The 17,405-nt window shown below is 44.2% G+C and overlaps 1 protein-coding gene across 3 annotated transcripts in view; it reads right to left on the bottom strand.

The window, feature by feature from the left end:
* The window catches only part of ATP7A (ATPase copper transporting alpha), a 172,861-nt gene that overhangs the window by 7,272 nt on the left and 148,184 nt on the right, over nucleotides 1-17,405 (bottom strand). For all 3 annotated transcript variants that reach the window (XM_033945019.1, XM_033945021.1, XM_033945020.1), the window contains 4 exons: nucleotides 11,838-11,984; nucleotides 8,501-8,643; nucleotides 3,767-3,970; nucleotides 606-723 (listed from right to left, as the gene is read on the bottom strand). In XM_033945019.1, coding sequence (XP_033800910.1) covers nucleotides 606-723; nucleotides 3,767-3,970; nucleotides 8,501-8,643; nucleotides 11,838-11,984 — 612 coding nt within the window. The remainder of the gene's footprint in view (nucleotides 1-605; nucleotides 724-3,766; nucleotides 3,971-8,500; nucleotides 8,644-11,837; nucleotides 11,985-17,405) is intronic.

Raw genomic sequence — 17,405 nt, 5'->3', positions numbered from 1 at the left:
TACAAAGCTGGTGATTCCAGCAGCGTGTGCAGCAGTCTACACACGCTGCTTCGGCCTCTTCTACTGCCCTGATTTACTCTGGCACGTCCCTGATGACATCATCAGAGATGCGGCAGAGCAAATCAGGGCAGTAGAAGGGCCCAAAGCAGCATGTGAAGACTGCTGCACAAGCTGGAATCGCAAGTTTCGTAGTCGGGTCCGTGGGAAGGGAAGGGTGGGGTGGCAAAGGACTCGTGTCCCGGGCGGCGGGGTCAGTTTTTCGGTTCGTCCCGGGGGGGGGGGGGGGGGAGGAGGCGCTCTTTGTACCCCAGTCCCGGCTTGTGGGGGCGATCGTCGGCTGGCTGGGAGCAGGCTTGTGGAGGCGATCGTCAGCGTGTAAAGAAACTTCCGTATTGTGAGGTGGAGAGCAGGGAAGCTTGTCTGGCGCGCATGCGCACTCATGCCATCGCGACGGATCAGGGAACATGACTTTTGAGTGCGCATGCGCGGCCTAGCATTTTATTATATTAGATATGAAAACACTGGTACAAAAGCATGCAAATTAAAAAAAAAAAAATCCATAACAAATCCAACTGTACTACACTTTAATGTTTTCATTTACATACCAGCAGCTATAGGTACCCCAACCAGATTATAAATCAGGGCAAAGACAAAATTGATCCGGATTCTTTTGACTGTCTGCCTTGACAGGTCTATACTTGCCACAACATCCAACAGATCGTTCTGTAGATAAAAATATAATGTAGGTAATTTATATTTCTGCTTTTTGTTTTCTCTCTCTCTCCATACTTCTGCTTTCTGCCCACTAGCCCCAAGCACTCACAACGCTGCCTGGATTCAGTACACCTGCTATCTCATCCCAGGGACAAGCAGCCGCTTCTGGACCTGCCATGGAAGCAAGCCTTCCTTCTTTTCAACGCCCCCGCTAATGTATTTGTGCGCATGTGTAGAGGGGGTTGTTCCCACCTTTATAAACAAAATGTTGCCAATGAGCGCAGGGGAAGCAGGGGAGGCCTGTGCAAGAGTACCGGGTGCTCTGAGCAAATCCATCTTCAGCCATCTCTTCCCCCCCCCTCCCCTCACCCAAGTCCAACTTCTCCTCTTTCTCAACATGGTACCGTGAGCAGGTTCAAATTAGGTGGCTGTGGGACCGGCTGTTCCTGATGCTCTTCTCATAACGCACGAGATCAGCTTTAGGAAGTGCTGGGTTTGCAATTGCATATTTTTAACCCAACCCCTCCCCAATAGCACCACCACCATCAAGACTCAAAGCTAGCACTCTTAAGAGGCCTCCAACCCAAACCAGTCTGATAAGGTAGCACCCAAAATTGATCTTATATACAATCACAGTGCACAGACCACTGGGCCAATCGCTTATCTATAATAATAAAACACTAAGCACGCATGCGCACTCGCGCCGCATGTTCCCTGATCCCTGATCTGTCGGGATGTGGCGGCACGAGTGCGCATGCGCTAGATGGCACGGAGTGAGGGGCTGGGACTTAGGGGAAGGAGAGCAGGCCCGGGAGAGCGAAGGAAGCCTCAGTGACACTGAGCCGCGAGGGAGAAGGGGAGCGGAAGGGGGAGCGGCGGGGCCATCCGAGAGGGACCCAACAGGGTATCATCCTCCTTGGGGTCACCGGCTTGGGGGAGAGAAGCTATGGGCACCCGGATAAGCCTCCCTGCTCTCCACCTCGCTCCGCTGCAGTGGGTCCTCTCACGAGACGCGGCTGCCAGGAGGAGGGCTTCGAGGCGAGGCGGCTGTCGGCAATTTGCTTTTCATTGTTTCCTGTTGGAGCTCTCACATGATTTCTCCCCTCCGACCAATCCCGGCAACTCGCCCGTCGCTAGCGTTTTCGGATTTGACAGACAGAAGATGGCGGCGGAGCAGGAGCCTCCTCCGCTGGGGGATGGGGCAGCCGGACTTCGAGGAACTGGAAGACGGTGAGGGCCTAAGACCTTTTTAAAGCTGCAACTAGGGAGTCGCACGGAGTGAGGGGCTGGGACTTAGGGGAAGGAGAGCAGGCCTGGGATTCGGCCGGCCCCGGCCAGGCAAGACCCCCCCCCCCCTTCCCCGCCGCACAGCTACTCTTAGATTTACCCTTCTCCTTCACTGCCAATTCCATAGGGGACAGGTGAGGGAAGGAGGCTATACTAGCACCCATTAATGTAATGGGCTAAAAAACTAGTATATTATATGCCTTTGTACTAACCCCATGGAGCATCACACTGAAAAAGCCCCTTCTGCACTCAAGTGGTCCAAATAAATCCTTCTGTGATAAACAGAGGATTCCGTGGTATTTTCACAAATGCTTAGGACATAACAGAACACAACCCGCATTTAAAGGATTCAAACATATACGACACAAAAGGAATTGTTATGCATTCATTTCCAAAAGGTGAAATACTATACAATTAGTGACAGAAAGACAGACTGTATGGATGTAAAGAGAGAGACAGAGACAGTACAGACTGCATTTAAGAATGAGGAGGAAAGGAGTGTGTCTGTCTGTACGTCCACACTGCACTAACTTTAGGTTAAGATAGAATACTGGTCAGTGCTATACAAGGTTTCAAGGTTTTATTAAAATTTGATTTACCGTATTTTCACGTAGATAACGCGCACCCATGTAAAACGTGCACACGGGTATAGCGTGCGGGAAACCGAAATATGTAAAAAAAAATTTGTATACCGCGCATACTGCCCCGACTCTTCCGTCGCCGCCCGACTCTCCTTTCGCCCGCCCCGACTTTCCTCTGGCCACCCCGACTCTCCTTTCGCCTGCCCCGACTCTCCTCTCCCCCTTGAAGTCCTGTCCCCACCCAGAAAGCCTGATGCCCCCCCCGACGTCCGATTCACCCCCCCGCAGGACCGCTCGCACCCCCACCCCGAAGGACCGCTCGCACGCACTCCCACCCGCACCCGCACCCTGAAGGACCGCTCGCACCCCGACAGCCTCCCGACCCCCCCCCCCATCATGTAAACGCTCCTACCGGTGTCCTGCTGCTTCCTCTTGGCGGTCCCGGCCCTTCTGTGAGCCCTGCGCCTGCACTGCTTCCTCTTCCGGCGGTCCCGCCCTTTCTCTGTCAGAGAAAAGGCGGGACCGCCGGAAGAGGAAGCAGCGCAGGCGCAGGGCTCACAGAAGGGCCGGGACCGCCAAGAGGAAGCAGCAGGACACCGGTAGGAGCGTCTACATGATTGGGGGGGGGGGGGGTCAGGAGGCTGTCGGAGTGCGAGCAGTCCTGCGGGGGAGGTGAATCGGACGTCGGGGGGGAACTATGTAAAAAAAAATTTGTACAACGCGCTCACGTGTATAACGCGCAAGGTTATGCACGGTTTGTAAAATCGTGTATAACGCGCGCGTTATATGCATGAAAATACGGTAATTGCTTATCTAATTTCTAAGCGAGTTTACAATATATGTATAAAAAGAGCATGAACATAATAAAAATGCCATTAACAATACCATTAATACTTACAAAAAGAAAACAAATTAAAAGAAACATCAACTAATAATTGGCATATTAAAAAGGGATAAATGAGACAGACGGGAGACAAAAGGAAATAGGGTTAGAAATACAATTTGGATAGGGACGAAAGACAAATAAGGAAAAAAAAACCCAAAAGGAAAAGGCTCGTTACTGCTTAATTCCTTAAGGGAGTTAAAAAGGATCCTGTAAAATTTAAATGAAATGTTAAAAGCTTCTTTAAATAAATGACTCTTGAGTAAGCTCACATTCCCCTGTTCTATTTTGTGGCACTTACCCTAATTAAAACCACATCAGCTGCTTCAATAGCCACATCGGTGCCAGTGCCAATAGCGATGCCAACATTTGCCATGGCGAGGGCAGGGGAGTCATTGATGCCATCTCCCACCATGGCTACCCGTTTGCCTTCATCTTGTAGTTGCTTCACTTTGGCCACTTTGTGGGATGGAAGGACTTCAGCAAACACCTTGCTGATACCAACCTAAAGGAGAAGCAGAACCAACAAAAATGCAATTTTTTTTGGCTGTTTCTCAGCATGCTAATGTTAGTTTCAAATTTATTTAAAAATTTGATTTGATTGCAATATCATATTCCAATGCAATTAAAAAATAATAATAAAAACAGGGTTTAATTTAAAAAACACATACTTTAACACTGCGACACTACATGAAACGAGGAAGACGGGTTTAACTACAATGTATTAAAAAAAAATAAAGTGAACATAGAGGTTAAGACAATAGGAAAGGGAATTGTTACCCACTTAATTTTCATTTAAACTTGCAGGTGTCCAACCTTTTGGCTTCCCTGGACTGCATTGGCTCAAAAAAAATTTTCTGGGGCCGCACAAACACGCAAACGCTACAGCAAGACAGAGGAGGGAGCCGGCAAGACGGTAAACACCCGGGGGCAGCAGAGGAAAACACTGCATCGCCCTCGACCGGGGACGCACAAAATACTTCACGGGGCTGCATGCGGCCCTGAAAGGATTTTAGTCTACTGTAGAATGTCAGCTGAGATGGTGCAACCGAAAAACTGGTAATTATATCAAAGGAATTGAGAACATCTATCTATCTGTCCAGGGGCAAGACAACTCTGAAATTTAATAGAATGGGATGAAACTTTTTTTTACTGGTTTTTACCACGTAGCAAGACGGTCTGAAATTGAGCCAGATCAAAGCAGGCTAGGATTAACAACTGGCTAAGCTTTCTTCAGAATCCCGTCCTCCCCACAGAGCTCAGAACGGGTTGGTGACGGGACTAAATCGCGCGAGACAACGGCGCGCCGACAACTGAGCGCAAGGTAGTCGGCGCGCCAAAGAAAAGCACTATTTTAAAGGGCTCCGACGGGGGGTGTGGGGGGGGGGAACCCCCCCCCCACTTTACTTAACAGACATTGCGCTGGCGTTGTGGGGGGTTTGGGGGTTGTAACCCCCCACATTATACTTAAAACTGAACTTTTTCCCTAAAAAAACAGGCAAAAAGTTCGGTTTCAAGTATAATGAGGGGGGTTACAGCCCCCCAAACCCCTCCCCACAACGCCAGCGCGATGTCTGTTAAGTAAAATAGGGGGGTTCCCCACCAACACCCCCCGTCGGAACCCTTTAAAATAGTGCTTTTCTTCGGCACGCCGTCAACCTTGCGCTCGGTTGTCGGCGCGCCGTTGTCTCGCGCGATTTTGTCTATGAACCGAACGGGTTGCAGGGTCAATAGTCATAGCATTACAGTGTGTCATCACATAAGATTACTCTTAGAACCACGCATGGAGAGGCATCTTATCTTACAAGGAGTTACGACTATACAAAATCACAGTTACAATATAAGTTCTATCGGAGATTCTTGACCCTAGCAAGTGATCATACATTTTGATATTTGTGTTCAGAAGCTAGAAGGATAGCTAATATTTCTGAATATTTTTCAGAGTTTAACAGTTCTATCTGTAGTTCTCTAGTCACCCCCAAGTGAATGAACTGCCTTGCCCATTTCTAAGCAAGGTCCCTAGAAGCGATAACTTGTTGTTAGAATGCTACACAAGGCAGTGTCTCCATGCGGATTAGTTTTGCACATATCATGACAGTAACAAACCTCGCTCTTAAGTTAGGGTATGTGAAGTAGTTCTGAGTTACACATAGGCCTTACGATATATACAGAAAGTAAACATGTGAATAATGTTCTTTTTAAAACAAAATGGATTTTCAATCTTTGCTGTATGCAAAAGTTAAACTGGCCAGGAGCTTGCCATCAGGGGGAGAGTGTGGTGCAGTGGTCAAAACTACAGCCTCAAACCCATGCAGCTCCTTGTGACCCTGGGCAAGTCACTTAAGGCCCCATCGTTAGATAGATTGTGAGCTCACCAGGACCGACAGGGGAAAAAAATGCTAAAGTACCTGAAAAAATTCATGTAAACCGATCTGAGCTCCCCTGGCAGTAGGGCTCTGGATTTTTTTGTAGCCTGAACTGAATACTGCTGGCTAACTGATAGAATCTCAGGAACCAATTACCTTTTAAATAACTAAGTGTGTATAGCAAATTTAGTGGGTAATTTGCACACGCTTTGGTCTCTAGTGGAATAGATAGTGATTTCAACTACCCCAACATTGACTGGATAAATTTTACAAAAAGGAATGCTAAGGAGGTAAAATTCCTAGATTTGTAATGAATGCTTCTTGGAACAACCGGTCCAGGAACTGACAAGAGGGGGAGCTATTTTACATTTGGTCCTTAGTGGAATGCAGGACTTTGTATGGGAGGTAACTGTGTTGGGTCCGCTGGGAAACGTGATCAAATTGGAGCTGATGACTGGCGTGACATTGCTAAAGAAATCTACTGTAGCGGCATTTACTTTTCGCAAGGGTGACTACGATAAAATGAGGAAAATGATTTTTAAAAAGCTAAAAGGGTCTGTGGCAAAGGTCAGAAGTGTAAACCAGGCATGGATGTTGTTTAAAAAAACCATTATGGAAGCCCAGACCAGATGTATTCCATGTATAAAAAAAGATGGAAAGAAGAGAAAACGAGAGCCGGCATGGTTAAAAGGCAAAGTGAAAGAGGCTATTACAGCCAAGAAAACATCCTTTAAAGAATGGAAAAAGGATCCCAAGAAATAAAATAAGAAGAGACATAAGAAGTGGCAAGTTAGATGCAAAGCACTGATAAAGAAAAGCTAAACAAGAATATGACGAACAACTTGCCAAAGTGGCAAAAAAATAGTAACAATTTTTTAGGTACATCAAAAGCAAAAAACCTGTGAGGGAATCCATGGGACCATTGGATGAACAAGGAGTAAAATGTGTGCTCAAGGAGGATAAGGCCATAGTGGAGAGACTGAATGAATTCTTTGCTTCAGACTTTACGGAAGATGTAAGAAATCTTCCTGAACTGGAAATGGTTTTCAAGGTTGATGAGGCGTAGGAATTGAAAGAAATCTTGGTGAACCTGGAAGACGTACTAATTCAAACTGACACGTTAGAGTGATAAATCACCTGGACCGGATGGTATACATCATAGGGTACTGAAAGAACTCAAGCATGAAATTGCTAATCTGTTGTTAGTGATCTGTAACCTGTTGCTAAATTGTTTGTAGTACCTGAAGATTGGAGAGTGGCCAATGTTACGTCAATTTAAAAAAAGGGTTCTGGGGAGATCCAGGGAATTACAGACCAGTAAGCCTGACCTCAGTGCCTTTTATGTCATCAGTGACGCGGTACAGGGAAGGCTCCAGCGGGGTAGGCCACAAAGCAGCCCGTTCAGAGCTCTGCTACCGCTGCTGTTTGTGGAGGCCTCAGAGCAGAGGCATGTTGGTCTCACGGTGGGAGGGTCGGTGCACAGGGGGATGAGTGGGATGGAAAGATGCTGCAGAGGGAAGGCCCGGTCCTGGTGAGGAAAACCGCGAAGCAGCCCATTCAGAGCAATTCTGCCACCGCTTCTGTTTCTGGAGGCCTCGGAGCAGAGGTATGTCAGGTCTCACTGGGGTGGGGGGTTGCTGAATTAACGAGTCTGGTTTTTTTCAGTGAATCAGGCAGCACTAGTGTCAGGGATGGAGTCGGGAGGGGCTTCAGGGGTCGACCTTAACTAGGGCTTATTTTCAGGATAGGTCTTATTTTGGGGGAAACACGGTATTACTATATTGCACTGTAATCCACACTGATTCCTATTTGTGTGTATGTGGAATATAAATGCAATTTTAAATCATTTCTTTGGATTTTTTCATTATTATTTAAAATTTGTGTTGCCCCAGGTATAGTGTTTTATTTGTTATTCTTTTTGACCTAGAAGTTTCCTCCTGTTTCACTGAGTTCCAAGCTCAATTGAAACTAGAACTGGGGTCTGGTGCCACAAGACCATTCACAAATACTCAGCGATTTTTATACTGTATCCCTACACACATTAAAGTGACAGTCTAGCTCAGTGGTCTCAAACTCGCAGCCCGGGGGCAAGATGCGGCCCACCAGGTACTATTTTGAGGCCCTCAGTATGTTTATCATAATCACAAAAGTAAAATAAACAGTTTCCTGATCATATATCTCTTTAGCTATAAATGATAATATTATTATTAAGACTTAGCCAAAAGGAAAGATTTATAAACCATAAAGAGTTTTATCTCATGCAAAATTGTCATTTCTTTAATAAGACATTCACTATTTTTTCTGAGGCCCTCCAAGTACCTACAAATCCAAAATGTGGCCCTGCAAAGGGTTTGAGTTTGAGACCACTGGTCTAGCTGGAGTGCCTACATTTCACCACTAGGTGGCATGACTCCCTTTCTCATAGGAGTGTGAACGTTGCCACTGCAGCATCTGCAGTTCACCTAAGAAACCCAGGTCCCTCCGTATCATCTCTCTCTCCTGTTTTCTGATACTTTTTTTATTCCTGGTTTCCCCCCTTCCTTCCCTCATCCAATGTTCTCTCAGCTGACTCTGCTCCCTACCAGTCTCGTTCATGAATCGGTGGAATTGGGAAAGCAAGGAGCCTTGCCGAGACAATTGTGCAGGAGCAGTACAGTAAAATAAAATACCTGTGAGGCGATTGTTCTGGCAGTTTTGCTGTTGTCACCCGTCATGAGAACTACCTCTAATCCCATTGAGCGCAGAGTGTGAACCGCTAGTGCTGCCTCAGGCTTTACGGTGTCAGCGATTGCTACCAATCCGCAGAGTTCTCCTAAGAGAAGGATGCATTCACAATACAGAGCGTTCTTAATGCAAGTTCCAAACTCCTAGTCATGTAAACAAAACTCACAAGCAGACAAAGGGTGATGGCAGGAAAAGCAATCAGAAGCAGAAATCAAGATCAGCAGAAGTAATCTGTTTTAACTAAGCCATCATGCAATATTCAAAAGGGTTTAACTCCTGCTGAGCTGACCACCTGCTGTTTCAGCAGCACCTAATTGAGCAGTGGAGAAGCAATAAGAGGAGAGATGCAGGGGAAAGGGTCAGAAAGCAGCCAAGAATTTTTCAGGTGCTGACAAAATTCCGTGCCAATGGCTGCATAACTAAATGACTTGATAGGACTGCACATAACGCTAACCTGACTCTGGTCACTTAGCTATGTGGGTGTTGCCAATGAATATCAACTGGCACCCATATAACTTCCAGGTTCTCCACTCCCTCCTCCTCTCTATTAAGATCAGGCCTCCTTCCCAAAATCCTCTCCAGCCCACTCTGGGACCTCCCTCCCACCTCACAATAAAGCTTTTTGTGGAACCACCCCTGTTCCACAATAAGGCCTTCTTTGCCCCCCCCAAATAAGGCACTCCATCCTCCCCCAACCTACCTTGAGGTCCCTGGGGGTCCAGTCGCTTGTCTATGTTTTTTGTTTTTTAATATTAACAAATAATGTGGAACACTGAATGTTACATATAATGTGAACTTAAAACAGAGGAGAAAAGACCTCAAAAAACCCCTGGACCATAATCAAACAGATCATAACCTATTGGGGTTGGTTTTCATCACTGGTCAAAAACCCCTGTATATAAATTATTTTAATTTTTAATTTTTATGTGAATAAATTTTTCATGATTCAATGTGTGTAATTATAAATTAAGATAATAATTTATTTTCAAAATCTCTCTCATTTGCAATTGAGCATCAAAAAACCAGCTTCTTTGTGCTAAAACTCTCAAATGGTGTTATATATGGCTTTATAGTATCAGGCACTTATCTTAATGACCCGACGGAGGCCCCATCCGTTTCGCTCCAACGGGCTTCGGGGGTATTGATAAGGCTTATTATAATGCTGGACAATCTAATTGTGCTCAAAAATTCTGAAAAATGCTGATGTGTGATCACTGCTAAATTGCAGAATTTTTGAGCACAATTAGATTGTCCATAAGAACATAAGAACATAAGAAGTTGCCTCCACTGGGTCAGACCGAGGTCCATCTCGCCCAGCGGTCCGCTCCCGCGGCGGCCCATCAGCATTATAATAAGCCTTATCAATACCCCCGAAGCCCGTTGGAGCGAAACGGATGGGGCCTCCGTCGGGTCATTAAGATAAGTGCCTGATACTATAAAGCCATATATAACACCATTTGAGAGTTTTAGCACAAAGAAGCTGGTTTTTTGATGCTCAATTGCAAATGAGAGAGATTTTGAAAATAAATTATTATCTTAATTTATAATTACACACATTGAATCATGAAAAATTTATTCACATAAAAATTAAAAATTAAAATAATTTATATACAGGGGTTTTTGACCAGTGATGAAAACCAACCCCAATAGGTTATGATCTGTTTGATTATGGTCCAGGGGTTTTTTGAGGTCTTTTCTCCTCTGTTTTAAGTTCACATTATATGTAACATTCAGTGTTCCACATTATTTGTTGATCTTAGGATTTATATCTTGGACACTTGATTACGTTTCCATCTCTTTTTCCTTGTTTTTTAATATTTACATATCACTTATAGTCAAAGTGGTTTACATTCAGGTACTCAAGCTATGTATGAGTGATCCCCACTTGCTCTTGCCCATGATGGTTCCAGAGGATAAACATCAACTACGACCTCTAGTGGTGTTCTCATGATACTACTTCTAGGAGTTGGCCTTCACTGGAAGGAGAGGCGGTAGTGGGGATCCCCACCATGTCCTTCTTGAGAGGGGCTGGAAAGGGTCCTCTTATGGGAAGAGGGATTTCAGGAAGGTGTCTGGGAGGTAGATTTGGACAAATGTAAGATTAGGGTTCCTGCTCAGTAATCCTCTTTCTAAGTCATAGGATTCTGTACTGAAGTTGTTGTCCTCCTTTAGTCATGAACTTGGCAAGAGGATGTCACTCATATCTTTCAACTCCTCCCCTTCACCAGTGGAGAACAGCCCCTTCTTCACTTAGGCCCAGATTCACTAACCTGCCCGATCGGGCCTGATCCGGGCAGGAACGACGAATTCAGGAAAGACAAATATGCAGATGGGGGCGATCGGAGGAACGCCCCCATCTGCCTGCACAGATCGCTCTTGTGCGATCCACGCGCATGCGTGGACCATCTGTAGATGGTCTGCACATGCCCGTCTGAGTCGGGGCCGGGGTTTTTTAAAAAAAACTTTTGTTGAACAGACTGTGCTTTTGCAGACTAGCATGGCACCCTTCTGAACTAGGGCACACCTACTACGAGACACCATGCCAAGGATCACAATAAAGAAAGAACTTTTTTATTGTTTTTAGCCATGGGAGCCCGTGGTTTTAACCTGCTTTAAACCCGCGGGTTAAAACCACAGGCTCGCAGGCTGGGGAAGGGCAGGAGGGATTCAGGGAAGATTGGGGCAGAGCAGGGCGGCATTCAGCTCAGAGCTAAAGAGGTTCCGCATCCCCACAAGTTCACTGGAAATCTCCAGGCAGGAAGTGGGATTAGGAAGTGGGCCAGGAAAAAGACTCCAGGCAGACACTGCCGTATGTCGAGTTTTCTTTATAGCTAAGGGTGCATCAGTGCAGAGCAGGGCGGCATGAGTGGCGAGTAGGCAGGACAAATTGCAGGGCTTCCAGTTGGAAAGACATTTTCGACTGGTCCCCAGCAGTCGCTGCTTCAGTTGATCGGCCAGCCCAGTCGGATCGGATTGATTGTGTTGTGAATCGTGTCCCTGCCTACTTTGCATGCGTTTCACCTCATTTACATGCACGGATTCAAAGCGGATCACAGGAGAGGTAAATGAATCAGGCCGGAGGGAAATTTTCTCATAAAGGGGTCGCAAACCGATCGGTACACGATCGGTTTGCTTTGTGAATCTAGCCCTTTGTACCAAAGCAATCAAACTCAACGGAAACAGAAGAAAAGAGGAGGGGCACAGGGAACTTACCTGGAGACAAACTACATTTCTGTTCTGCTCTGTAACTCATGCACAGAATTGCCACACCCCTCCCCTTACCATCTACAGCCACCAGCACTGCAGTCCGACCTTTCTTCTCATGTTCAGCCATGCTGTCCTCAACATCATTTCTAAGGATGAGGCCATTCCTGTTCATCCACTCGCGGTTTCCAATGAGGACTGAGTAGACCTGTGAAGGATGGAGATCTACCCACAAATCAACAGATTCCTTTTTAGGTTATGCATCAATCATCATTTACCAATATTTATTCATAAATCATATGGATATTGCTTATTTATTGAGACAAGATTTATTTACACATCTTTCAGCACCAGATTTTTTAAATTAGAACAAAAGGTATTTTTTGTTAAAATTTGGTCTAGTTTTGCCTATTCCCTTTTTAAATTCAGTATATCCAAGAGTACTTGAAATAAGCCACAAAATTTATTAACAATATCCTGTTCTCTGTAAGTATGACCATAGTTACAGGGCTATAGGAAATTATTTTATCTACTTTATGTACTTTTTAAAATTTTATTTCATCTGTTCCCCTGATGAAGGTCTATTGACTGAAACGCTCATGTAAAAATAGAGTGTCGGGCAGTTACAATCTAACAAACCAACGTTGGATCAGCATTGTGCTGTTAAAAGATAAGTGTTGCTGATATAAATATAAATTTGAGATTTCACAATAGATACATAGATAGAGAATCAATTGATAAACATCACAGTAATTAATTGTTGATATTACATTAGAATTAATTGGGAAGAAGTTTCATTAATTTATATTTTTTTTAAAAAAAAATTTTAAATAATAATAATAAAATTTAAATAAAGGCAGTAGTTAATTAATTAAGGGAAGGAAAGGAGGTTTTGGTATAAATGATGATTTGAAACTGAACAGAATACGGACCTGGGATAATGTATGTTATGGGAGCTCCTATGAACTGAGATCTGTTTACATTGTATAATGTAATGTAATTTATTTGTAATGTAATTTATTTCTTATATACCGCTAAACTCCGTTAGGATTCTAAGCGGTTTACAGAAAATAGATAATAGGGTGCATTAAAATTATAAGTAAAATAGGTACTTAGAAATTCCCTTACTGTCCCGAAGGCTCACAATCTAACTAAAGTACCTGGAAAAATGACAATTAGTAGAGTAATGAAGAAATAAAATAGAGATAGATGAGAAAAAAATAAGAAAATAAACATTCTAATAAGACTACAAAGATCTAAAGGACTTTGAAAGGTTGAAAAAAATAGGGGAGATAGGGATAGATGCAGAAGGGAGGAACCGTTAAACAATAGAATTCTGGGGAAATTTAAATAATAAAATTTAAAAAAACAAAACAAGGGGCAAAACAATGAATGAAATACCTAGTTTACGTATTGAGGGTTTTTATGTTTAATTAAAGGTTTTTGCATTAATGATATAGTTCATGAAATGATGAAATAAAATTTTAAAAAGTACATGTGTGACTAATTTAAATAATTTAAAATAGATAAAATAATTTCCTATAGCCTTGTTACTATGGTTACCTTTTCTTGGGTAGGAACTTTTTGGAAAAAGATCCGTTTGTTTGTTTTTTGAATCTCTGTAAGTATGACGGCATTTAATGACTCTTCACTTTTACATGAAGGATCTTTCCAAAAATAAAAAAGTGTGGAAACTCTTTGAGCACTATTTATTAAATATCTCATAAGCAAATTACATCACTTGCCTGACTAGTCACATGACATCCTACAACACGCCTTCTTACCACTTATCCCGCCCCAACCATTTCCCATGAAAATATGAATGTCTGGAAACTTTTTGAAGAACCCTCATATATCAAATTAAACTCTTGCAGATTCCTACAAACTGGGCTAAGCGGAGCATCAGAAATACTCTCTCCAGGGTAAGTGAATTTTTAAAACTTACTAGTATTTAAGCCCGTTACATTAACGGGTGCTAGAATAGATGTCTGTCTGTCTTTCTGTCTCTCTCTCCTTGGCCGCTATCTGTCTGCTGTCTCTCTCCTTGGCCGCTGTCTGTCTTTCTTTATTTATTTCGGTCTCTCTCCTTGGCTGCTGTATGTCTGTCTGTCTTTTTTTGCTGTTTGTCTCCTTGGCCGCTGTATGTCTGTCTGTCTTTTTTTACTAATTGTCTCCTTGGCCGCTGTATGTCTGTATGTCTCCTTGGCTGCTGTCTGTCTTTCTTTATTTCTGTATCTCTCCTTGGCCACTATCTGTGTGTCTGTCTATTTTCCCTCTCTCTCTCTCTCTCTCTCCTTGGCAGCTGTCTGTCTTTTTATTTTCTGTCACTCTCTCCTTGGCCGCTGTCTGTCTTTCTTTATTTCGGTCTCTCTCCTTGCTTGCTGTATGTCTGTCTGTCTTAATTTTCTGTTTGTCTCCTTGGCCACTGACTGTCTGTCTTTTTTTCTGTGTGTGTCTCTCTCTCCTTGCCTGCTGTCTGGTTTGTTTTTTTTTCTATCTCTCTCCCTGGCCCCCTGTCCTTCTGTGTGTGTCTTTCACTCCCACCTACCTGTCTTTCAGTGTGTGTGTGTCTCTATTTCTGTCAGTCTGTCAATGTCCCTGCCCACTGCCTGTCTGTTTATCGTGCCCCTTCTCCCACCTACCTTTTTTTTTTTAATCCTGCGTTGTGTTGAAGGCAACCGGCACACAGTAACCTTGCTGGATATAGTCAACTGCCACCACTGCGCACACGATCTGAACGTACGCACGCGCTGAATGCGCACGTGCTGCACTCTTTAACATTTCCCTGCCGGCCATGGAGTTACGGATCATGGAGGCAGGGATCACGCAGGTAGGAGTGCGCATACGCGCTTAGGGTTTTATTATTAGTGATGGGCATGGTTGAAAGGGGTTGGAAAAAACAGTCTTCAACCTTAATTTGGGCCTGCAAGAGACAGCTGTGCAATCCTTGGCCCAACATGGTTCACAGTAGAAAGCAGCAGAGGTGGGGAAATGCAAGAGGAATGACTGTAAGGGGGAGTTGTTTATATGTAATCTGATGGAGCAAGCGGTGGGAGGAAAGGCCGTGAAAACTGCACTAGGAAATCAGGGGTGGCTGGCAGGAAAGAGAAAGGGAGAGGAGAGTATGTGGTATGCAAGCTATGAGACGGATGAGGGGAGATACGATTGAAGTCTACAAAATCTGGAGTGGAGTAGAACAGGTACAAGTGGATTGATTTTTCATTCCGTCAAAAATTACAAAGACTAGGGGACACTCAATGAAGTTACAGGGAAATACTTTTAAAACCAAAAGGAGGAAATTTTTTTTCACTCAGAGAATAGTTAAGCTTTGGAACACGTTGCCAGAGGATGTGGTAAGAGCGGATAGCATAGCTGGTTTTAAGAAAGGTTTGGACAAGTTCCTGGAGGAAAAGTCTATAGTCTGTTACTGGAAAAGACACGGAAGAAGCCACTGCTTGCCTGGATCGGTAGCATGGAATGTTGCTACTCTGGGGATTCCGCATGGAATGTTGCTACTCTGGGGATTCCGCATGGAATGTTGTTACTCTTTGGGGTTCCGGAATATTTTGTTACTCTTTGGGATTCCAGAATCTTGCTATTCTTTAGGATTCTAAATGGAATGTTGCTACACTTTGGGTTTTGGCCAGGTACTAGGGACCTGGATTAGCCACCGTGACAATGGGCTACTGGGCTTGATGGACCATTGATCTGACCCATATTCTTATGTTCTTATGAAGGAATTTTCTAATCTCTGAAGCTAATACAAAATGACATTGTTTACCACCAACTACCTTACAACTGAGATGTAATTACTTTTAGAGATAACTGTTTAACAAAGTGCCTCAAGGAGAAGCCCAAAAGGAGCCTGTTTTGTAAAAGTAACGCAGGCGCCTATTTGCCTTTTCTACAACAGGCTCCTAGAACCAGCCCTTGCGATGCGTAAAAGCCAGCGCATACATTTACATAGAAAGAGGCACATAGTAAATGACCTGTACAGTCCATCTAGTCTGCCCATCAAGGCAGCCAGAGTTGTTATTTGCTGTTTTATGCAGTTTAGACCTCTCTATACCAAGTTTAAAGTGCAACGGTCATTTAATTTTGCTTTCATTCCATCCTCTTTCCATACAGTACAGTTAGGGGGGTGAAGAACTTATGTGCACGACAAAAGAGCGGGACTTGGGTGAGATTGTTTGTGATGATCTTAAGGTGGCCAAACAGGTTGAAAAGGTGATGGCGAAAGCTAGAAGGATGCTAGGGTGCATAGGGAGAGGTATGGCCAGTAGGAAAAAGGAGGTATTGATGCCCCTGTATAAGACTGGTGAGACCTCATTTAGAATATTGTGTACAATTCTGGAGGCTGCACCTTCAAAAAGATATAAAAAGGATGGAGTCGGTCCAGAGGAAGGCTACTAAAATGGTGCGTGGTCTTCGTGATAAGGCGTATGGGGACAGACTTAAAGATCTCAATCTGTACACTTTGGAGGAAAGAGGGGAGATATGATAGAGACGTTTAAATACCTACGTAATATAAATGCGCATGAGTCGAGTCTCATTTGAAAGGAAACTCTGGAATGAGAGGGCACAGGATGAAGTTAAGAGGTGATAGGCTCCGGAATAATCTGAGGAAATACTTTTTTACAGAAAGGGTGGTAGATGCATGAACAGTCTCCCGGAAGAGGTGGTGGAGACAGACTGTGTCTGAATTCAAGAAAGCCTGGGATAGGCACATGGGATCTCTCAGAGAGAGGAAGAGATAATGGTTATTGCGGAAGGGCAGACTGGATGGGCCATTTGGCCTTTATCCGCCATCATGTTTCTATGTTTCTATATAGAGATCGTCTAAGGGCTCCTTTTACGAAGGTGCGCTAGCATTTTTAGCGCACGTACTGGATTAGCGCACGCGTTAACCCCCCGCACTGGATTAACGCATGCATTAACCCCCGCACTGGCCTAAAAATTACCGCCTGCTCAAGGGAGGCGTTAGCAGCTAGCGCGGCCGGTGGTTTAGCACGCGGTATTACACACATTAAACCGCTAGCGTGGCTTGATAAAAGGAGCCCTTAGAAGGGTATGCCAACTGAAAATTGGCCCCCAAATCCTTTGCTTCCTGCCTCATTGCAAGAAAAAGCTTCCTCCTTGCTTGGGTTTCCTTGTTGACATCAGTATATACCCAGACACGTTGTCCCAAGAAGGGAGTTTGTGCCTTTCTAAATTACATTCTCATTACAGCGTTGAGGTCTTGTGAAAAGACTAATGAGACAAGTAAAGTGTCCCTCTCATCAATTGCTGACAATGTCTCCAGAATCTGAAGAAATATTGCCAAGATCCATTGAGGCCTGCTGAGCTTCATTTATTGCTTCTGCTTCAGTCCCTCTTTTCTTTACAGGACTAGGCAGATAATAAATTTTGTTTAATAGAGGAATAGTGTCAGGGGTGAAACATAAATTTTCTATCAAATATTTTCTAAACAATTCAACTGGAGAATCTAATCTAATCTAATCCTATCCTTAGGTTTGTATACCGCATCATCTCCACGTTCGTAGAGCTCGACGCGGTTTACAGTAGGAGAAAGAGGAAGGAACTACAACAGAGGGTTAGAGGTAGAAGTGGGAAGAAAATTTAGAGGACTTGGGATGCCAAGATATA

The sequence above is a fragment of the Geotrypetes seraphini genome, chromosome 5 (assembly GCF_902459505.1).
Source record: "Geotrypetes seraphini chromosome 5, aGeoSer1.1, whole genome shotgun sequence".
Classification (NCBI taxonomy): Eukaryota; Metazoa; Chordata; class Amphibia; order Gymnophiona; family Dermophiidae; genus Geotrypetes; species Geotrypetes seraphini.
This window is presented reverse-complemented; position numbering and strand designations above follow the sequence as displayed.